At 37.6% G+C, this 23,930-nt stretch overlaps 1 protein-coding gene across 1 annotated transcript in view; it reads left to right on the top strand.

Moving 5' to 3' along the window:
* Window positions 1-1,516: 1,516 nt before the first annotated feature.
* Window positions 1,517-23,930, top strand: part of LOC121297350 (serine/threonine-protein kinase 10-like) — a 33,143-nt gene continuing 10,729 nt past the window's right edge. The window contains exons 1-8 of the mRNA XM_041223628.1: window positions 1,517-1,984; window positions 10,519-10,683; window positions 17,462-17,510; window positions 18,001-18,150; window positions 19,873-19,945; window positions 21,249-21,443; window positions 21,824-21,905; window positions 22,954-23,088. Of these exons, the coding sequence (XP_041079562.1) occupies window positions 1,829-1,984; window positions 10,519-10,683; window positions 17,462-17,510; window positions 18,001-18,150; window positions 19,873-19,945; window positions 21,249-21,443; window positions 21,824-21,905; window positions 22,954-23,088 (1,005 nt within the window). The 5' untranslated portion in view covers window positions 1,517-1,828. The remainder of the gene's footprint in view (window positions 1,985-10,518; window positions 10,684-17,461; window positions 17,511-18,000; window positions 18,151-19,872; window positions 19,946-21,248; window positions 21,444-21,823; window positions 21,906-22,953; window positions 23,089-23,930) is intronic.

Raw genomic sequence — 23,930 nt, 5'->3', positions numbered from 1 at the left:
TATGAGCAAGGATTATATTGTACAAAACCGAACCCGACACGCAGGATTATCCAGACGAGTTAAACACAAACTCAAAGCCATGGAAAAGGCAGATTTATAGAAAACGGATAACAACTGAACATGAAAACAGAACCCAGAGCCATTCAAACCCAGCACCAGAATTATTACAAACACCAAACAAGCACATTTGTATCTGAAGCTATGTGTGTTTAGGTAATTCGAAATGAATTAATTTCAGGTGACAGTAAACATTTACCATTGAGTGAATCCCAGAGCAGTCATTACTTTTATTTGCTGTTCCATACAGCTGTGAATAAAGGTACAGTTTAGTGAAACCTTATTAATCAAAGAGATTCCGTCAATGCTTGTTGACCCATCGTGTGTATTTGAGAAACTTTAGCAATGCTTGAATAAACAGTTTGGCCAAAAAGTTATCACATTACAATCCGGCAGGACGTTCTACAGTTGTAACATTTTGTCCCAGTCACTTTGTCCAAACAATTTAGATATTCCAGAATTAAAATAATAATAATAAAAATAATAATAATAATAATAATAATAATAATAATAATAATAATAATAATAATAATAATTCAAAACATGTGCTGAAATACTTTTGAGTTATTTCTGGCACCTAGAACTGTTATTGTTTCACCAGATTTACCTTCGTTTCAAAAAAGTGGGAATTATCAAGCGCAAAAACTGATAGCTTGATTTTTCTTTTCAGAAAACACTGTGCTCAGCTTCAGTATTTCAAGGGGAGAAGCTACTCATGACATAATTAGGTTTCTGTATGTATTTTTTCTAGTGCTGATTATTTAGCTTACCTAACTTGAACCTGACAGATATTTTGCATGACTGGTATAACTCGTTCTCATTCTCCTATTCTACCTGTAATGTGCGGCGTTTCTTGGTGTAGTGTGTACAAGTAGTGTTGCTATGCGAAGTAAAGCCAGCAGGTGGCAATAGTGGACAATTGTATTTTCTAGTGTGCCGCTCTTACGTAGTGCATGAAAAGTTAACCTAAAAACATGCTTGACGACCCGCCTTTAATAAAAAATAGTTGTCCTACATAAAAAAATAGAAGCAACGTATATGTTTTAATGCAGTTTTTTTTTTCTTTCAACAGCTTGCCTCTTCAACAAGCACACGCAAACATGTCGTATACATTAAACACTGTTTATAAATAGCATAGTAGAATAATTCACAGATCAGGCGCACACATAACAAAACATATCATGGAAAAACATTTGAATTGCATTAAGAAAGCACACACTAACAGCATACATGCTTCACTTCCTACGCCTATTTTAAAATCATCACACGCCCTTTAGTCCTGTCAAATTTTAAGCGCATCCCGCCAGCTTGGTAAATGTAGTTTTTATAACCCACGGAACCTTCAGTGAACTATTATAAACGGCATGTAAAATAAACTACAACTACCAAGAGCGCTACATCTGCAAAGAAGGTGGGGCTTGTTTTACAGCAACAACATTCTCAGAGCAAGAGTGGTCAATTGAGTGTTAGCAAGTGGGGAGTTTGGTGTTGGTTTTATGCGATTGACGTGCACTATAGAAGTTTATGCTTGGTTTATCATTAAACAACAACACAAAAGGATAAATACTTTATTTATGACAAATGCTAAAATAAAAACAGTTTGACTCATTAGGGCGTGGTCTTGAAGTTTATCAGGGAGTTTAAATTCAGTATTTGATTTTTCTGGCATGGTTAATGTAGTTTGTAGTTGATGAAGCCAATTGAAACAAGGTAGTTTTCAATGTGAATTCTTTAATTCAACACGTTTTTTCCCCCGTTTTAATTGTGCAACATGGCTTTTGCAAAATTCAGCAAAATCTTGCGACTTTCTAACTTTGAGAAAAGGAAAACAAAAGAGTATGCACATGTACAGAGGGATTTGAACCCCAGTGATATCTGGGAAATTATCGGAGAATTGGGAGACGGAGCTTTTGGCAAAGTGTACAAGGTAAGAATATTATTATTATTATTATTATTATTATTATTTTATTATTATTATTATTATTAATTCAGTGTCATACTGTATTTGCAGCATTTAGCTACTGTAACAGGGTAGGGTGATGCAATGAAACGTCTCGATGTTGCTGGAGTTTCATACATGCTTGGGTTTGGGTTTTAATGCACGGTGCATTCAAAATGTTTTTGGCACTATGGACACAGCAAGGACGATGAAGTTGGACACTGGGTCGACTACAAATCACTGTAGATTTCGAACCTATTAATGTATGATTGAATGTACACAGTCAGCGGTTTACATTCAATTTGCAGGCTTCCATGTCCTAGTGGACAGGTTGTCTCTGATGTCCACAACAAACGCAAAAGCTACAGTAGAATTTTCACTGAAGGCTTGCGGTTGCTGAACTGAGCGCTTCTAGTCATATTGGAGTTATTCAAATAGGCATTCAGGATAGGGTTGGGGCACATTTGAATAAACATTGTGTGAGACCTTTCACTACCTGTGCTACTGCATACCAAAGATTTCCCAGTGCCATGGCCATAATTGGTTTATGCTGGTCAGTGCTTGTAGATTTGCTGGTTATTCTGGTTCGAGACACTGTAATTCCAGGTAAAGAAATTGTTAATGCAGGTTCATAAAAAGAGATTTAAAAAATAATTTTAAAGTCACTTTTTGCTGTGAAGGGCTAGATTTTAGTAATTGTCTACAGTCTACATATTGATTTAATTTCTCTCAACATGTGCTGCTTTTTAAACATCACCTGGGAGGAACAGAAAAAAAAAAAACACTCTTCCTAATGTTTGATGTTCACATGGATAAGGGCAGCAGGTCATACATCAAGAAACACACGGGGCCAAGTGAAAGGGGCTAATCATTACAAGCATGGAGCTGTGTCTGAGCAGTGCACTGGGAAGTAGATGTTTGGTGGCAAGGCTGTAGTGTGTAGGGCACAAGGCATTAAGTTACAGTATTTGATAGTAAACATCAAACACCTTAATCTTAACCCTTTTTCATGCCTGTGCCAGTGGCATTTATTTTCCACGTCTCTGGCACAATTTTTTAGCACTTGGGGGGGAAATAGTGTTGGAAAACTTTAGTATTGTTTACTACATTTACTAACTTGGGAGGATTCGCTGAATGCTTGACAAGACCTAGGGGTGTGTGAAGAAACAGAGCAACTGGTGGTTTTTAAATCCTTTTTTTTAGTAAAATCAATTCCTGTGCTCGTGAATTTAACTGGCACGTTTTCCTACTGAGCTGGTAAATTTGTCCATGTGTTCATGCAGACAGACCTTGGTTCATAATCCTCAGCGTACCTTACTTAAAACAGCAACATATGACGCCTCCAAAAAAGAGTAAAATAACCCTGTCCGAAATCAGTTTAAAGAACCAGGCCATTCATCCTCCCCCACCACTCCTCACATCCTGTTTCCATACGTTGTTTTCAGAGCTTTGTGTTCAACAATCAAAATATAAGCGCCCCATATGTTTAAACCTTATTCATGTTGAACAGCATTCATTAAATATGACAGGAATACAATATGATATGTTAAACAGTGTTAAGTAAAAATTGCAGAATAGACTGGATTGTCTTGTTCATCGGTTTATGTTTTTGCAGAGTGATCTCAGGTGGGAGTTGATCCATTATTTAAAAAACCTACAGTTAGTTGATGAAAACAAAATAAAAGGTTGTGTTTTTCATTCATGGCAGTTGTATTACACATTCTGGGAATACAGTGTTCTTTTGAGCGTTGTAGTGTAGAAGCTTTACAGTTTTTTGTGTGGGTATTTTTGATGAAACAATACCACATTCTTTCTTTGAAAAAGAAACTAGCAGAGTACCCCATTGAGAGAGTTTACTGTTATTAACTATCCTTTAAAACCAGCTTTGACAAAATCAGACCTCAACGAAACAACCTTTTTTTTTTTTCTTTTTTTCTTTTAATCTCTGTGGCCCAGGCACACCAGCGCCTCGTGATAAGTTCTCTTGACAGAGGGTGTGGCAGGATGCCCCTGCTCTCAAGAATTCTGTGACATTGTACATAATTCACTGTTTAGGGAAACCTGCCACTTAAAGCTGTCATTTAAGGCAGCAGTTTAAATATGCAGTTTCCTGTCAGGATGCTGTTGTTGTACTGAAGTCCCTGGGCTGTAACTAGGAATCAACAGTTTGCATTTGAAGACACAACAGTTTTTCTTTTATAGCTAATATGCAAAATTTGCGCTTCTGTAAGTGGGTGACAACTGAGGCTTAAAAAGCATTCTTCTCGAGTTTTATGACAATGTACTTTTTTTAGGTAGTGTAGAATTGATAAAGTTTTAAATTTGACTATTTTGATGTTCAAACCCATCATTTTAATGAATTCGTGGTTACTGTAACCAGGGTGTTGACGTTGGGTGTTTCTCATTATCATAATGTCAAAAGAACTGCATTGCATTGCAGTATTCTTTTTGTAGCCGTTATTTTAAATTGAATTAGACCAAGTGGAATATCTAACAGACAACTGCATCAACTTGGTCATGTTTGGCAGTGATAGGGTGTCAAAAATACCTGGACAAAGTAGTACTGGAATTAAGACCTCAGCAGCCACTGAATATTGAAAGTCTTCTTGCAGCACAACCCTCTTGCTAAAACTGGCCTGCATGTGAGCTAAGATTTAAGCCTGTTGTCACTTTAATTAGCACTGGCAAGCAAAGCTTGTCTGTTTATTATATACAGGCAAAATAAAGTTATTGTGGACCTGTGTTTGTTTTATTTTTTTCAGTGTTATGCAAAATTGAAATTACATTACAATGTACTGTACTGTAGACCTACATCAGAAGAGCAGTGCATTTAGAGCAAATTTACAAGTGCTTCTTCAGTTCAAGAGCATGGATTCCTTCCTGAATGGAACCTTCTTGAATGCTGTGGTTTTAGTAAAGCAGTTCAGTAAGCAAGAAAGCAAATTATACTTTGTCTTTTTCAATGTTTTTTTTAGGTCCTTGGAGAACTGGGTGGAGTTCAAAAGCCATGACATTAACCAGCGGAAATATTTAATTTCACCCCAAAATTCCTGTCATTTTAACCACTCTAGATACATTGTATTACTGTAACCTTCTTGTGTCATTTGGTTTTGGCTGTGGGTTACCCATTTATCATAGTTTCTTGGACACCATTTTAATTCCCAAAGGAAAGTAAATAATTCTGCTCTGGTAGGAAGTTTATAATTTTCCAATCTCTGTATCTGGATAAAGGATCACACGTCCAGGGTTCCAGTATTTGCCAAAGAAAGCAGTTTTAGTGAGTGTGCAATTACAGTAGTTTCTACATTGTTTTGAGTGCCAACCCTGCTCGTTTTATGCAGAGTAAATAGCCAAAATATACTGATTCAGTCAGCAAAGTGGTTGCATAGCAGAATAATGGAACACCAGCTATGTCATAGATTTATTTTTAATTCAAAATGCTGGCTAAGTGTTCTTTTGTAGTGCTGTACATACTGCAGTACCTGAGGGCGAACAAGACACGTCAATTTTGTGTTCAAGATGTTGGCAGCAACAGAATTCAGAGCAGATTCTATTGGACAAGGTAGATACTTGCTGGAAGAGGGGAGAGGTTCTGGTTTATAGTCAACCTCAGCCTGTCGCTGCGTGTTTAACAGCCATCTTTATTTTAAACTATGTTTTGTTTGATTGGGGTCCATAAAGTTGTCAAGGACGAGCATTAGATGCTGTAGAGCAAACAAGTTGGAATACACGATCGTACAGTATTGACAATCCGAGTTAGGCCAACGTCTTACTGTATTACCTGTTGAGGAAGCAGTACTACTACAATACAAATAATAATAATCATACTAATATGCCACTATCTCCTGCTTTCCAGGGATGAACAATTAAGCATTTGAGCCCGAAGGAGCCTGCTTAATTGTGTGGTAATGCCCTCCTTGTGCAGTTGCAACATAACGAGAAGGGCATTGCCACATGATTAAGCCTGCTTCTGAGGGCTCAAATGCTATTAGATTGTGGATATGTTACAAATTAAATTAAAAAATAAATACATTTTAAAAAGCTAGTATTTTTTGTGATTTTATCAAGAACTAGATTTTGTTGCGGCTGATTATATTTTGTTATGCGATCTGTTTAGAATTATGCCAGGCTGCTTCATTCCACCAGTGTGATTGGACGATAGTTGTTTGTGAAACATCCAAACCTGGAGTCATCGTAAATTTCCCGGGAGATGTATGCTAACTTACAAATAAAACAAAACCATATAAAGTCTTAGGAAAAACAACAACACAGAGGTGATAATAGTTGTATTGTGGTGGACTGCAAGCAGTGGTTTGTATACCTTTTACTCAGGTTGGCCAAATTTCTTAATGCTGGCATCATGTTTCCTAAGGTGTTTTTTCCAAGGGGAAGTGGGTGGTACCATATGTCAGTAGAAGAGAGTTCTTCAGGTGATAAATTAATTTTAGGCTGTAAATAAAAACACTTTGCTTCATTGGGACATTTATTCATGTATTTAATTAAGGCCTCTACTGGACAATTTTTATTTTGTTTCGTACATCCTTCCACGGTAGTTAGTCTTGAAGTGGTCGCTGGTTTGCTTGCGATTTTTTTTCTTCATTGAAGGGGAGTGTGGCATATTTCAGCCCCTGTTCATCTTGCATCATTGAAAAAGATTTAGGTGGTAGCAGACTCTGACCCTCTCTGCCTCTGCGAGCAAAATCTAACTTAGTTATACCAGACTGTATACAATAGACCTTTCGGAGTATCTGTAGAAAGCGAACATTACATTTTTTCAAGGTCTTGTTTTGTTAATGCATCGTGATGCACTGTTGTGTCTTTGCGTGCATGCCTGATTTTCTTAATCACTGCTTTCAGTGCATTGTTGGAACTTGTATACCCTGAGTCGTTCATAATATTACAGTTTTTACTGAAGGAAGGGTTATTAAGGTGCTGATTTATCCTTGATCTTATTCCTGTATAACTCTGTATGCTGTTCTGCTCCTTAACTGTTCTTACTGTTGCATGGAATTCTCTTAGTGTAGTATTGAGTTGTTGTGGAGATTGTCAAAGTTGTCATTTCTTTTCTGATAGCCAGCTTTTAAGTAGACGAACAGCCCACTGTGTTTGTTCTACAGTTTTAGTCTTGTTTCATTTTTCTTCAAGCTGTCTCCAATATCCATATTGTGGACTAGTTTCCTCCCAGAATTAGGAGAGAGACCCTAAATCAGTAACATCTGAAACTTCATTGTATTGCATGCTGTTGACTTTAAATCTAGCCTAGGAAGTATTGAGAGGTTCATTTTATAATTAGATTTACTTGAGCATGAGCAGTAACAGGCAGCTGTTGCTAGGCAGCATGGACTCAGAGTTGTTTTTAATTCTTCTAGAGTGTCTTCCCATGTAAACAGAATTGATTGATTATTACGCCATTTACTGTACGTGGGGCATTATGAACTCCCCAGAGCTAAACTACAAACAAGGAAACGTAGTTGCCAACAAAAGTTTTGAATTGCTTTTATTGATATGATTGATTTTATGATTTTATGGTAATAAAAAATACTGCAAGTAGTATTTTGTATTAACTGTTTAAATATAGCACGAACAGAAGTAATCCAGGACCTCTGTAAATGGCTACAGAATGTAACTGTCCAAATGAATTTCATTTTCAGGTTCCAAAGCATATTAGTAATAAAAAGACTGCAATCAAAAGACTGTTGACTGTTTACGTCACACATGGGTGGAGAAACAGCCTCTACAGATTTGAGCAGCTGTATCACCGAGGAACTGGTTCAGCAGTATGAGCAATTGCAAAATGGTACACGTTCTATCATGAAGTTTTATACACCCTCCTTGTTCTTTACAAAACTGCTCTTGTTCTTTGTTAGGTTTGTTGATCGATCGTTACAGAAGCTGAGATTTATAATTCAAATGCTATATTTTGTCTGAATAAGAGGTATTCACAAAACTTGATATGAACTACTTTGTGTGTGTTTTCAGGACTATTTTTGAAGGAAATGTTTTGCAAGCCTGTTCATCTCTGTATGTTATATTTATGATGCAGCACATTGAAGGCTTCAAACAGAATGGAGGAGTGAGTTACAGTTTTAAAGAAGGACGCTGTTTGGATTGGGTGCATGGGTTGCATTATGCATTTCGTTATGTTGCATTATGCATTTCGTTATGTTGCATTATACATTTCGTTATGTTGCATTATACATTTTTTTTAAATCATACTTGCACCAAGTGTATGAAAGCATGCCAGAACAATAGAGGAACTAAAACCCCAAACACAGGTCAGCTGGTAAGAACATCATGTTGAGCCCTCTGCTTTTTCCTGTGAGTGTTTGAGGAGCACAGAGAAGAGGAACAACGTCTGTGTGAGTTCAGTGATTTAGTACTGTAGAACACAATTGATGATCCTGTTGGATAAGCCATAGTGTTTGTCATCCTTAACTTAAACACTCAATCATAAGAGATGTGAGTGCCTGTAATGTAAAATGGCAAAATACTGGAGAGGAGTATGGAAGATAAGGGAAGAGTAATGCATCATCTTCAGGAAGGCAAACGGGATGCATCTAAGTCTGTGCTGGCGAGTGAGAGGAAGCATTACCACACAGTAGTGAGAGGGGTTTTCCAAAGCACACTCTCGCACGTATACGTAAATACAAGATAAAAGGAGGCTATATACCTAGATAAAGCAATTCACTTTAGCTGTTTTGAAACTCCTTTACAGGAAATACGGCCTAATGTACTGCAAATCTGTCTAGGATTGTATTGGCTGTGTGTGATTTAGTTTTATAAAAGCTTATACTGTGTGAGAAGTCCTGTCTGTGCTCTTGTGAATTTTTGATAAGGAAGCCAGACTGTCCGTGTTCATCTTCAAGAGGGAGGCAGAGCTGACTATATTGCACATACTGTAAGTGGCCTTCCTACAGCCCAGAGCCTGGTGCTCAGATGTCTGGCTCAATTATTCTGCTATAAGTACAAACATTTTCCCATCTTTTGGGTTTATGTTGTTACCTGAATTTCTCCCTGTACAGTGCATACTAGTAAAGCAGTCAGACAGTGTCTTAAACAGTCCTAATTTGAAAATGTGGACCCTTAGGCACCCTCTGTAGTAATGGATATAGACACAGTAACTGCTTTGCATTTGTGCCAATCGCCTTGCAACATGTAGACTCCAAGCCTCACAAAGCTGTTTTGTGTTATGCACATATACAGGTAATCACATCAAATACTACAGTAACTCTAAACAAGGTTCTTTCTTAAAAAGGGATGGTGCGAGTCTCCAGCCCTGTGAAGAGTCTTCAAACTCAGCCGTTCGCACTAAAATGTACCCTTTTCAAGTCACTCTGTCTTCAGTCCTCAAAAGATTCTGGTACTGAAAGCTCTTGTGGGGTTGTGTGGCCTTGGGGAGTTTGTGTTTGTATTCACCTTGCACTATATGAAATCAAGAGACTGAAGGGTCTTATAATACATATATTTTTTTTCTCTTCATAACTGGAATAAAGTTGCTGCAGAAATTGTCTATCTTTTGTAATCCTTACATACCGAGCAGGCAGTTGAATTTCAAGTTTTTCCAGGACTCTCGATGTCTTTTGGTGTCAAGCTGCTTATCGGAGTATAGTCCTCATATTCTTACTGTGCATGTCATGCATACTCATACTAACAATACGGACCTTTCACATTCTGAGGCTCTGTCCACTTCTCCACAGTATGTGCAGGTACTGGGGGTTCTAGGAGATGAGCTGTTGCTTGCAGTGCAGTTCGCAGCATGGCACCACCCCCCAAGCAGTGTAACTATTGTATACGGATGTTCACATACCTCCCTTTCTCCTTCTTTTCTCTCACCGTTGTTGTACCTGTTAGCCGTAGTGTAACACTTGTATATTATGTAGAGAACCACTAATCATATTGCTGTGAAAGCTGCTTGTGACTTTCTTTAGCACAGGTTGTTTAGAACAGCAGAATGTGTGGATGTTATGTTTCCATTTTGGTATGTATTCAGAGCATACAGTGGATGTAGTGTGGTCCAGTGGTTGAAGTCCAGGGCTTGTAACCAGAAGGTCACCGGTTCAAATCCCACTTCTGCCATTGACTCACTATGTTACCCTGAGCAAGTCACTTAACCTCCTTGTGCTCCATCTTGTGGATGAGATGTTAAATCAATGACCTATTGTAAGTGACTCTGCATATAATGCACAGTTCACAGCCTACCTCTGTAAAGCTCTTTGTGATGGTAGTCCGCTATGAAAGGCGCTATATAAAAATAAAGGTGTTGTTATTATTGTATTGTAGATCATGGTGGTTTGCTTTTTCGTGTCTCTAATACATGGTTGTTTGCTTTTTCGTGTCTCTAATACAGTAATTATAATTGTAGAGCTATTGGTTAAGTCTGTCATCACTGACGTACTTGTTGAATTGTTTACCTTTCCTGAAGCAGGCAGTGTTTGATGTGAGATTGGGAACTTGTGGGAGGATAAGAAACAACGTTTAATGAAGTGATCTGTGCTTTAATGAATGAATATTTTGTGTTGCAGGCTAAAAACAAGGAGACTGGTGTGCTAGCTGCTGCAAAAGTGATAGAGACGAAGAGTGAAGAAGAACTGGAGGACTACATGGTAGAAATAGACATTCTTGCATCCTGTGACCACCAGTACATCGTCAAACTTCTGGATGCCTTTTACTTTGAAAACCAGCTGTGGGTAAGTCAACGCAATGGATGCTTTCACACCAAGTAGACAGCTTTATAGTCTGAGAAATGTAAACAGCGCTCTTTTATATTGTAGCAATCTTTATTTAGAGCAAACTGGGGTTTGATCTGCCTAGCGGAACATTTTAATCTGAACTGCAGACTTAAACTCAGTCCTAAAGTGTCTTTAATGATCTGAAAGATCAATTAAAATTAATTTCTGTTAAGGCAGCCCTGTGATTTGGTTGTAAATGCTACATTTGACTGAAAAGTCTTGTGTCCTGGTTTAACAAGCAAATCCACCAAAACATGTAATAAAACAATAATGAAAGAGTATGCTATAGTGTTATTTTTCTGGATTCAAAAGATTTCTAAATATAGCAACCAAACAGATGCAGTATGTAACCTGTTCAGTTAGATTATATGGAAGAGCTTAGGTGAACATTTCTAGAATTCCAGTGTGTGAAAGGTAAATTCTAGGAACTGTGTCCATGTACATTAATGAGGGGTTAGTGTAACAAAATGGAAAGACCTTGAGACGCCTGGAAATTCAGCTGAAGATAGCAGTAGAAGCCTTGAACTACATTAAGCTGATGATCTTTATATTAAATAATGAGAGAAAAGCAGAACCATGGCTGTCGGCATAGTTACCATTTTCTTTTGGTATTTGAAGACATTTTGGGTGTGATGTCTCTAGGAGCTATTATCACTGTTCCATCTTAAGCCAGTTTACAGAAAACATACAGGCTAGGTATGAATAGAATGTAAATGGTTGAACCTGGCATTGGTAGTCTTGTGAGTCTTCAAGACGTATCCTCTTGGGTAAGTTGCACACAGTGGAAACAGCTAATTTCTTGTAGCAGCCAATTGGAGTGCATCCAAAAGTATTTGATTGCCATTGATTGCTTGAAAGGAACCCATGCTTCCTGGATGAGTAATTAACTTTTCAAACATGTACTGTAGTATTGGAGAGACACTCACTTTATTCATGTCTAAGATGGACAGAATCAATGTAAACTGGCAATACTTAACGAACATATGGAATGCCAAGGATACAGTGTAGAAACCATACCGTGCGTTTTGAAGTGTCAGTGTGGTGACAGCTACAGCAGTAGTCCTAGAAACTGCAGGCAGGTTAAACTAGTCTATCGCAGTGTTCTGTGTTTATGCCAGCTTGTAACTAACACAGGAAAGCAAAGCTTCAGTTCTCTCAAATCCTCTCGTGTATACCAGCAGGGGTGGAACATTCTTGAACGCACGGACAGCATGAAGGGCTTGTTTTGTTTCCAATGTGAAAAAAAATATTCAGACTTAATATGTGCATATTATTCCCATATCTGAATATTTCTGCTGTGGACTTAACCATTTTTGTGCTGGAAGATTTGAGTATTGAGACCTTCTGTTTGCACACAAAACAGCTGTATAGATATACTTGCAGAAGCTTGCAGATAGCTATTTTGAACAAATCTTATTTAAGTTGAGGGTTGAATATGTTTGAGCAAAAGCTTGTTGACAGGATGTGGGTTATGGGGACTACTAGAAGTGCTGCATTGCGGTATTGCTATTCTGCACCACTGTCCATTGAGGTTTACTGTATGCTGGTGCAGGCCTTTCTGCAAAATTGTTTTCATAGTTGACTTTAAAATAGCAATGTAGTTTGTACTTTCGACCTTTTGGTGCTAGCTGATGTCATTTGTATAGTAGTAAGGTTATGTAGTTTTCATAACATCAGATAGCTTACACGCTGTGGAAGAGCCCGGGCAATTGGAATTGAACAATCTCACACATTAAATCCAATACAGGCTCTTAAGGGTTTTGATTTTTGATTGCAGCTTTTAATGTCTGGTTTTAGACACACAATGCATTCTCTTTCATGACTCAGTCTGGAGTGGAATGCTGTTTTAACAAGTATATCAGGTGCATCCTTATGACTCCGACATTATGATTATACGTGCTTGGCTACCACAGCAAGGTAAAATATGTTCCTTTGCAACGGTGGATCCTGTTTTAGGGAGGGGCAATCGGAATCAGGATCAAAATCTAACAACTTGCTTCACAGCTCCAAACATGTGAAATTTAGTCACATCTATAAAATAATTGTAGACAGGCACTTGTGTTTTGTATAACAAATATTGTTGTGACACCTGTCCTGTTGAAAATGGTTAATAATAATAGTAATGTCGTTTATAGGGGTCAGCCACTGCTGGATTTATTAAACCAGCAATCTCCTTGATTGCAGCAGTCACCTGTTTCTAGATGTAACCCTAGGAAAACTGAAGACAGGTTCACCAGTGCTGTGAAATGTTCTGATAAAATTCATTTTGACCAATGTCTTCCCCTGTGGGTTGTTCACTGTGACTCCTTACTGCAGCATTGTGTTTTGTTAAAAAAAAAAAAAAAAACTGTTGTCATGTTCATAATGAAACTGATGTCTCCTGTGTTTATCCCATTCATCCAGTCTGTGTTTACATTACTAAACCTGTGCCAAATCTACACTGGTATTTACTGTAAAATATAGACCCAGGAACGTTACTAGCCGCAGTTTGAACCAGAAAAAATGCTGTTTTGTATACCAGCATCGAGTTCAAAGTTAGGCTTGGAATGTAGTACTTTGATTTGGAAACATACCTGATGTGATTTAGCCATTACTCACTGGGGTTTATCTCAAGTATTTACAGGAGTCCAGCTAATCTCGAACAGTTCTTAACAGTAAATAAAATCTGATGATTGAACAGGTTTGTGTCCTTCCCTACTGCATTTGATCTGTTGTGTACCTAGCATATTGTTAAATATGTAAGGTTATCTTTGATTACAGCAATCTTTGTAAAGTAACACACACCCTGTGTGAAAAACATGACTGAGCTGCTTGGCATATCTTTTATAATGTACCTCTTTTATGGACTCTTATTAACCCAGACCTCTTCCACACTACCCTTAAAAGCAACATGGAACACCATGCAGTACGATGACCTTAGTATACTGTTATGTAACAGGTAATCCCTGTAAGGGTTATTCTCAGCTTTAGAGGTACAGAAAGAGTGACCGAACGTCTGTCCAAAGTAGCAATAGTAAATGTTTTGGATTAAAATTAGTTGTTTTAAAAGCTTAAATAGGTCCTTAAACTACAGAATAAAAAGGAAGAATGCATTCATCTTTAAGCAATTTATGGCTTTATATAGCAATAGAAATGTAGCTGGCCTACAATTTTGCTCATTAAAATGTTGGCAAACATAAGAATTATGCTGAAATAGAGACCTCACCTTTGCTTAATTATGCTAACCAGCTACACATGTTAAAGGTCTACAGGAGCTATAACTTGTAACAATACTTTATGTTTTTGTACTTTTTGGTCATTGTTTGTCTAAAAATACACTATACAGTGCACCTAGTACAATAATGTCTTTCTCAAGAGAATTACTCGCATGTCTCTCATGAAAAGAATCTGACTGCACAGCTAAGGCTGAATACATTTTGAATAAATAACCTGCTTTGAACTTTTCAGACTCAACATGATTCAGAACTAAAACAAAACAAAAAAAAAACCAAAAAAACAAAACAAAAAAAAAAACAGGAAACAAATATTGGCCACCAAACAAGAACATTCTTTTCGAGGGAGAACTTTTTGCATGTCAGGTTTAACCCTTATTGAGGTATTTCATTTATTTCTGGGGCAATGCGTTGAATGCCAAATAAAAAGTGCAACAACATATATTATTTACAACCAGTATGCACAACCAGTTCACTTTTATCTGTTCACAGATATACTAGACAAAAAAATATATATTGCACTGCAGATCAGTGAAGCTGGACAGGCAGCACAGTAGACACAAGGACATTTAATGGCAAGGTTGACACATTGCATGAAAGCAGAGCAGATTAACCTGGGTGCTATTAAACCACTACCAGAAGAATATGCAAATCGTGGGCCATGATGTCCGTGCAGTGTTGTGCTATTGCTATTTCCAGGATGCAAGCCATTGTGGAGTCACATGCTGGTTACAGCTGTAGACACACTGTCACATTTCCTATGGCACAAGCTACTAACCATACAACAATCCCCTCTTAGTCTACTGCTGCTACCTGCCTAGTTGCATTGCCTTGTTGTGCATAGTCTCCCCCTACTCTGTATAAAAGCACAACTTACTGAAACTGCCATTTGAAAAAGGTATTTGGGAGTTTAAATAAAAACCAATGCCAAGTCCCTGTACCTCCGTCCCATTGAGCTGTAATACTATGGGGGTAGGGGGTCTGTTTCACTTTACAGAGCACAGCATGCAGACAGAGGCACTCCGTTTCCAGGCAGTTTCCAATCCTGCCCTTTTAAAACCCTTTCTTGATTTTAATTTGATTGACACTAAAACTTTCAAGAGACCTTTTTAACCAAAGGGAGGGGGAGGGGGGATGCTATGTGCATAAATCTCCTAATGTAAGTTTCAACGCACCACAAATACACAACCCCAAAGTAACCTCAGTTTGTCTAATATATGGTGACTGTTAAGATTATTGTATTTATCAAAGGCTTGTTTTACTGTACTGACAGTGACCTGGCTATTTATGACTATACTGTGGGAACCACTTCGTGAAATGATGCATGTTTTGATGCACTGTACTCTTGTGTATCTGCTATATGTATAAATCACGGTGACCAGCTGTTTTAAGATACTGACAGCTAACGTGTGAAACCCAGGAGATCATTTGTGTTAATGTCCTCCCTTGTCTTCATTTGACCAGGACACCCATTCTTGTTTGTATCATATTTCCAGTAACTTATTGATATGTACATGCATGCAGCTTCATGTTGCTATCCACATCTGTAAATGTTTGTACAAGTTTAAACTTATGTGATATTCAACCAGAGATTAACACTATTGGGGAATAACTACTGTATCTATGCATCTGCATATGACTAAAATGTGTGACCGTAAATGCACTGAGTTTAGAGATGTTCCAAAATACAGCACCAGCTGAAATACAGCAAAAACTTTATCCTGCTTGGTTTATTTTTACCATATGCATGTTATAAATAGTACTGGGAGAATACAAATTGGTATTAGACTGCCTTCTGCTATGACCTCTAGGCTAAAGGAGTACATACTGTTTGAGAGCATGTGCAGTAACACGGCTTGTCTGAATATAAAACAGTGTGCAGTATTGCAGAAACTTCTACACAATCCAGGTCTGACCATGTCTATCCTGCAATCTGTGAAGGCATCTGTACCTCTAAAGGGATGCGGACTGCTACAACTGGACTATTGTTTTCATTATTGTTCTTTTTTTACTCTCAGGAAATACCCTTGTTTAGGACTGTTTGTGATTTGCATGTGTTTGTAAAACCTGAGAGTGAACATAATTACTTGGCAGCTTCTCTCACAAGGCTTTCCCCCCATAAGCAATTTCTAAACAATTAAGGCGACTTTGGGTTACCGCATTGGAGTGACTTTACGCCTTTCGCAGTATGCTTAAACAGTTTCACATTTGTTATTAAGAACTGTAAAAACATCGAAGAGTGGGAATATTTCCCTATTACAACACCAAGGTTAGTCAGTCTGATTTGCAGTACACAGTTGTAGTGATTTCTGACATATTAGAAATAAATGGTTTGGAATTATTAAGCATCCCCTTAGGGAGAATTTGCATGTAGTTATGTGCCTTGATTGCTTGTCAATCATTGTCGGGCTCAGGCACATTCTACACATTAATTGATTTGGCAGGGGAGGCAATTAACCCTTCCCTGATGACCTAAACCAACAATGCAAATAAATTACATGTATTAATAGTAGTAGTAGTACTGGTAGTAGTAGTAGTGGTGGTGGTGGTGTTTTTTATTTTTATTTATTTCTTAAGACACCCTTAACCATGGCGTCTGCTGAACTGTGACATTTAAATCCTGATACACCAAAATGCAAATAAACATGTGGTCATTTTCCATATATAAATTTAACTTTGTGTTTAGAAGCCATTATATCAGAGGTGCTGTTCCCCTTAAATCCACATTTGAATTAAATGTACTGGATGGTTCTGTATTTCAACTCATTTTATGTTTGGTTTTCTTCAGTTTCTGTGTTTAACAGGAGATCGGCACAGTTTGAGTTTGCTGTTTTTAGTTCCATTTTCCTCAGAAGAGATTTAGTGTAGCTTTGAAAAATACCTTTCTATGTCTGTGTTTTTTTTTTCCTTCTAAAAGTGCTTGCACTACGAATATGGACAGTCAGAGGGTATGAAACTAGAAATGATCTGTGTTGTTGCTAGTTACTCAAGGTGGGTGCATATCTGACAGTCCAGCTGGAGATATGGTGACGTGTCACATGCTTTCTCCTTGTGCAAGGGGTCATAAAAGTGAAACAATCTCTATAAAATGCGATTACCGCATTGTATTGTTTTGTTTGCCATAGAAACGCAAACCATAATTGAATACACCTTTCCCTGTGTTGCCAAACTTAATAAGATTCACCTGTAGTTTTAGACTTTTTTTTCTGTATTTTCACTTGTGCAACCATCTAAGAACTAGATTGTTGTTGACAGATTAGCCCTTGCTTTCAAAAAAAGCTTCCAGGGGTAGTTTTCATTCTAGACATTTAAGTCATAAATAGTAACACAATGAACTTAAATGTATCTAAATGGTGGCCGATCTTTTTAATGGTTAGATGGGACCCTCCCTGGTGTTTTACATATTTCTAGAGACAGAAATGCATTCCGTCGAGTCATGCTCTGTTACATGTTTGATTTTCAAAACCTTGATACACAAATCTGAATTAAATAGACCGCAATGAGTCTGTGTTTTATTTCTGTAGATCATGATTGAATTCTGCCCTGGAGGAGCAGTGGATGCCACAATGCTGGGTAAGAAACGTATTCTGATTTTATTTTTATTTTATTACTAGAATAGTTACTGTGTAACATTATGATCAATGTTGATGTAATCCCTAATATCTGATGCTTTACCGGGCTGAAAACTCACACGGTTGTACAGTACACATTTACAGACAAAGGTGTTTTATAGTCTAATTGCAGTTGAAGGATTATTAAAAGTTTCTTGATATTTTCTAATTTACAAATACAAATTGTACAAAATTTCTAACTTTGCAAGTGGATTTTGCCTCGTCCTAATACTCAACACTGTTTAGTTACTTTATGAGCAGCTGATATTCCTGCATTTTGACATTTAGTCGAAATGATTGTTTCTTTTTTGTAATTGCTACTCTACGTATTGAAACTTCAGAAGTGCATGTAGTCAACCTAAGAGACATTTTACGTTTTTATAAAGACTTCTGCAACTTTACATAAGGAAATTGTGCTATTATTTTATTTTTTTTCTTGTAATTTTGTGCAGAGCTCGACAGAGGGCTGACTGAACCCCAGATTAAGGTTGTTTGTCGTCAGATGTTAGAAGCTTTGGTCTACCTCCACAGCATGAAAATCATTCACCGCGACTTAAAGGCAGGAAACATACTTCTGACACAGGATGGAGACATTAAACTTGGTGAGAGCTGATGTAGCTTGGATCGTTTATAAAAATGTGCCTTTGAATACCCAGCAGGACCCTAAAATGAACTTTTAAAAGGAAAATATTAAAAGAATATCTAAATGCAGGACATTTCTGATACAGTTGTTTTATTCCCTTGGTCATTCTCTTTGGTCATGTACACATTTCTTTATGAAAGCAAATTGCCTGATATTTTGTGTTACAGTTTTATCTTTTTGGATTTCAAAGTCTTAAATGAAAACAGGCTTTATTGTGCTTCATATAATAGCTTAAAAAAATGCCAGCCTGAGTGGGTGGCAGAAAGAAGAATACACATAAATAAAATAAATCTCTCCAGGCAGGAAGCTGCCAATGTATTAAAAAAAAAAAAAGTCCATTCAACAGTGTATTCCATTGCAGTCAAATGCATTGAAATGTGCCCTAGATTTGAACTGTGGTGGAAGAAAATGCTTTTTCTTTTCAGTAGTTCGCTCAAGATTAAATGGGTATGGTTCCTTTTTTTTTTTTTTAGTTAAAAGGAGTACCTCCCAATGGCTAGTTGAAAGAGCTGTAGTTGTTCAGGAATTCATTCTTCATTGAATTCATTGCATTCTTTAGTCAATTGGGTACTTTCGGTTTTTAAGAACGTAGCTGTGTGTTATGTGTGACTCATGCTCTAACATCATTTATCTTTTTTTTTTGTTAGCTTTTACCACCCCAAAAAATTGAAGACTACTGTAAATTTATATTTTCTGTGCTGAGTTTGGCAATAAAGGAAAACAACAAGCAGTATAAGATCAGGGTGAATCAGCTTTGTCCTTCAGTGTAGCTCCTAACTGGGGGTTTGGAATTCACTCACATGACCATCAGATTAAACTGTAGAGGAAATTAATTTAACTATTATTCTTTTTTTTTTAATCTTCAATGCAGGCACTGCCCAAACAATCATGTTGGTTCATTATTTTGATTATTTTCATTTCATCCATTGTACTTTATTGTATCATTAATGCAGTAATCGGACTCTTCGATGCCCTAAACCCGTATATGTATGAATGCTCTTGTCATCAAATTGTGTATTGTAAACCAAGACATTAACTAACAAGATAGATGTAAAACTTTAATTGGAGCAGCGATAGTTGCATACTTTGGAGCCATTTTAAGCAAACTTATAAAATATATGTCTAGTTTACAGAAAATAACACATTTAGAGTATTTTTCAGAATATGTGTGAATTTGTTCCTTCTCTCATTGAGGATATCAATCAAGCTCACATTCCCATTCTATCTGTGTTCTGTCTGCACCACCCTTGTTGCCAACATTTCATTTAGTACCCTAGGGTTTATTGTTGACAAAGTCCTGCTTGGAATTAATGCTTCTTCAGTAGAAAGTTCTTATAAGACTAACACAAAAAAAATTCCAGCTCTACACAAAGCAATGCTTGGCTCCATAAGGATTCTGTGTTTTTTGCATGACCAGTCAGGTGGACTTACAGAGGCAGTCTGTATGGATATTTCCAGGGCTAGAAACTTGGTATGAGTTGAATGCTTTCTTTTAAAATGGAATAATGCAGAAAACAAAACAAAAAAAACACTGGAGACATTCAGAGCCACTGGCTACAGAATTTGGCTTTAGCCCAGGTAAAGGGGTATTGTGAGGCAGTGGTCAGTAGAGAAAATCAAAATGCTGCCTTGGGCCCCGTATTGAATTGTTAATCTGTTTTGTTTTATTTATAATTGACAGCGGATTTCGGGGTGTCTGCAAAGAACACCAAGACACTGCAGAGAAGAGACTCCTTCATTGGAACCCCGTACTGGTGAGTACTGTGCAGGATAGCCGACAGCCCCTTTTTAAGGTATCAGAGACCAAAAGAGGTAGTAATAGGTCCTTTTTTTTTGTTTGTTTAATGTAGCGTGACTAGTCTAAATTCATACACAATTCTACATATCGATAGCGCTACATCTCTCTTCAGTTGCTTTATGAAAATGCCACATGCCTTGTCTTCATTTCAGACTTCATTCACTTTGGCAATCCATAAATACCTTAATACAGTCTGGAATGTAAATGTCAGTCTGTAAGGAGGTACAGGACATTGAACCTTGTCTAAATAGGAATTTTAAAGACCAATGTGCAGGTTAATCATTGACTAATGGAATTAGTGGTCGTTACCTCTATCTTCACTATTAAATATCTCATAACAGGCCCGCGGGCAACTGGGGACTCCTGGTGGACTTTAGTGTGGCCCCTGACGTGCAGCCCCCAGCAATACACAAATGTGAAAAAAGCGGTGTGGCGGCCCTCACACTGATGTCTTATCGGTGGAAGTGGCCCCCGTCTGAAAATTAGTGAAGAACACTGCTCTATAACATATATAACTGTATGGAAAATACAGTAGAGAAACTGTTTGTGAAGCATGGCTACAGCTTTTCAGATTTTGATATGACTAGCTGCATTCTGTTACAGTATTGATTTTCTCAGCCATATGTCATAGCATGATGTATGGGTATGCCTATTCTTCTTTTTTTTTTTTTTTTTTTTTTCCCTACCCTGAATCTATTTAATCTATTATAGTGCGGTTGCCTTTTTGAATAACGTAGATATAAAGAAATCATGAAGTCCATTGCAGGTGGTTCCCATTTGGACATCTTTCAGAAGTGTGAAACGGTGTCTGTTTTAAATGACATCACACCCCAATGTGCATGGTTTTGTCTTATGACATGTTCAAATGCAGGAATGTAATTTAATGTCCAAAATACTGTACAGTGTAGGTCTTTTTATTTATTTTTTTGTACAGTGCAAAATGTTAATTGTAATTTGCAGTTGGAAAGATTAAGATCTGTTCCTAACAGATTATATTCTCTGTAACTGGGTTTGTAAAGGGCTGCATCTGGTTTACAGCATTTTGAAGTCGCTGTTCTCCTTTCTGCTCTAATACAGAAGATCTAATGATCATGAATTCATCTGACAGTATTGCAGACCTGGAAAGTTCTCCCACCATTTGTCAATTTAAAGGCCTTCAAACTGGGCTGATAGTAAAACATATTTGATATGCGTGTTTCAAATAAATGCAAACTGATTCCAGTCTGGGTAACGCATAGAAATGTGCTGTTTGTTTCAAGGATGGCTCCGGAGGTAGTGATGTGCGAGACCATGAAGGACACCCCATATGATTACAAGGCTGATATCTGGTCTCTGGGAATCACGCTGATAGAGATGGCACAGATTGAGCCCCCACATCACGAGCTAAACCCAATGAGGGTCCTGCTGAAGATTGCTAAATCAGATCCACCCTCTCTTGACATGCCCTCAAAGTGGTAAGCTCAGGGAGCCAAACCAAATGGGGACTTGAAAAAAGGAAATGAACACAAATTCACTTGGAGTGTCATACATATCCTCTGTACATAGCACTGCAAGGAAACTGAAGATAAAATGATTGAAAACAAAAATGTAAAAGTGGAGTCTCCTTTAGTAGATGCTTACTGAGTTTACATTTGTTGTGTAAAGAAGGAAAGGGTTTTTGCTTTTTGAGATAAAGTTAAGTAAAGTCAACAAAATAAATATCGTAAGCCCTTCAGCATAATTATAAGAACTTTGTTGGTGCCGTCTAACAGATTAACCTTAGAATACAACGTGCCATTAAAGGCTCTTGCATTTGTTCACCTGATTGAGTTTTCCAATGATTTATGTATTAAAGGACACCAGAGTTTAAGGATTTCCTTAAGAAGTCATTGGATAAGAACCCTGAGACCCGACCAAGTGCAGTTCAGCTGCTGGAGGTAATGCAGCCTCAGAAGCCAAAAGTTTCAAATATTCATCAGGATGTGATCTGCGTATCACATCAATCCTTGCTTTTATAATTACAGACCCCATTGGGTATGCATGTGTAAACAGGTCCCATTAGAAAAGCAAAAGGTATCTATTCCTTATGTCAAATTATTCTGTTGAAGTACAGTAATTAACTTCAAATTGTATGGAAGAATAAAGACCAAACCTACCCTAAGGTAAACGACTCCTATTTTGTGGGTACATCTGTTTGTCTCATCAGTATAATGATGTCAAAGGTCAGTTATTAGGTGGAGGCACAGTAAATGTTTGCACTGTTCTCTTTCCTGTGGGCTCATTATTGAAAGACAAACTATGAGTCTGTAAATTGCATACATGCTGTTCATCCTTCTGAGCAAAGCTGTAATTTGCCATTGCATTAATCAGCATTGTTCTGTTACTGTAAGCTGTTTTATATAATGTTTTTTATAACTGTTTTATTTAATACAAAGATATATCTTACTGGCAATACAATGTGAGTACTAGCTATTGTTAGAATAGCACAAACCCTGTATTTTTGCTGAGCTGGAAAGCAAGCTTTTGGTAGAATTCCAAAAGTTGAATTGCTGTAAGTGATAGCAACCTTACGGAAATAGTGCAGGCAGCATGCAAGGAAAAATCCCTGCTGAGGAAGCTTTGTGGATTCCAACAGGATTTCCTGAAGGAAGACATTTGTACAGGGTCAGGAAAGATTTGCAGCTTGTGTAATTTAAATGAACAGCCTTTTATACGAAGCAAACTACCACATAGCGTAGCTCATAGAACCACCACCTTTAATTAAATTGACAATAACAAAATGCATTTGATTATCTTTTTAATAATACATGATAGATACTGATAAGACATCCAACACTTTTCCCTCCAATAAACAGAGGGTCCTATTTCACATTTCAAAAGTCATAGTCTAAGCTAATTGGCAGTCCGCTCATTAGGGTAAACCGTGTAGAGTTTCATGGACAGTACCACTTTTAAATTTTTTTTTTTTTTTTGTGGCCCTGGCAGCACCCCTTTGTCTGCAAAGTCGACTCAAACAAGCCTGTGAGGGATCTGGTTGCCGAGGCAAAGGCTGAAGTGATGGAGGAACTTGAGGACAACAGGGAGGAAGGAGAAGACGACGACGCAACAGAAGTGATAGCTGTAATTCGTCAATATCTTGTTTTCATTTCTTAGAAACCTGAAGACCTGTAAACCCTTTAACACTTCCATCTGACACTTGCATTGTATTACTGTTTTATTGTTGTTGGCTCTAAAGAAAGGTGTTATCTTGTTTATGTAAAATGTCTTTTATAGGCCTGACAACATGCCACCAACACATGAATGAAACTGGAAAAGGGAGATTTTTTATATTGCAGATATAACATACAGAGATTTCATTTGCAAAACAACCTAGTTAAGGGAGGTACATACTATATTGCAAATGCATGTAAAACAGCAACAGTCTTATGCAACCACGTGCATGGAAATAATATGAGCCATGCAATGGAAAATGTCAGTTTAGTGGTGCTGTAAACGTCTGGGGGTTTTTGTGTTTCACAATGCATGTTTGGTGAGTGTGTTTCCATCCCTGCTGTCTGCTTTTAGACCCATCTTAATCGCTTACAGAGTAGGTGCAGATTCAGTAGAGAAGTGAGTGGAAAGTCAGCTGGTTACAGTAATCCAGCAGCGTTTACATTAGCAGGCCAGTCACACCTGTATGGGAACACAGCTGAAATATACTAACAGCTCAGAGTATTGGTAGCTGTAGCAAGGTTTCACAGCACTAGTGGTTAGAGTGCTGTGTCAGTGTGCAAGCTGAAGAACAGGGAAAAAGAAAATAGGTCAGCTGCCAGCTATATAGGCTAACATCAAGCATATGATTTCTAATTATTCTACCTTATGTTGCAATAGCCCATTGCCATCAGCACAATGAAGTAAAGTTATAAAATCTCATCTAGCCTAAAGACTGTATTTGGACTAATGCCATCTGCAGTCTTGAAACT

Source organism: Polyodon spathula, chromosome 22 (genome assembly GCF_017654505.1).
Source record: "Polyodon spathula isolate WHYD16114869_AA chromosome 22, ASM1765450v1, whole genome shotgun sequence".
In the NCBI taxonomy this organism is placed as follows: Eukaryota; Metazoa; Chordata; class Actinopteri; order Acipenseriformes; family Polyodontidae; genus Polyodon; species Polyodon spathula.
This window is presented reverse-complemented; position numbering and strand designations above follow the sequence as displayed.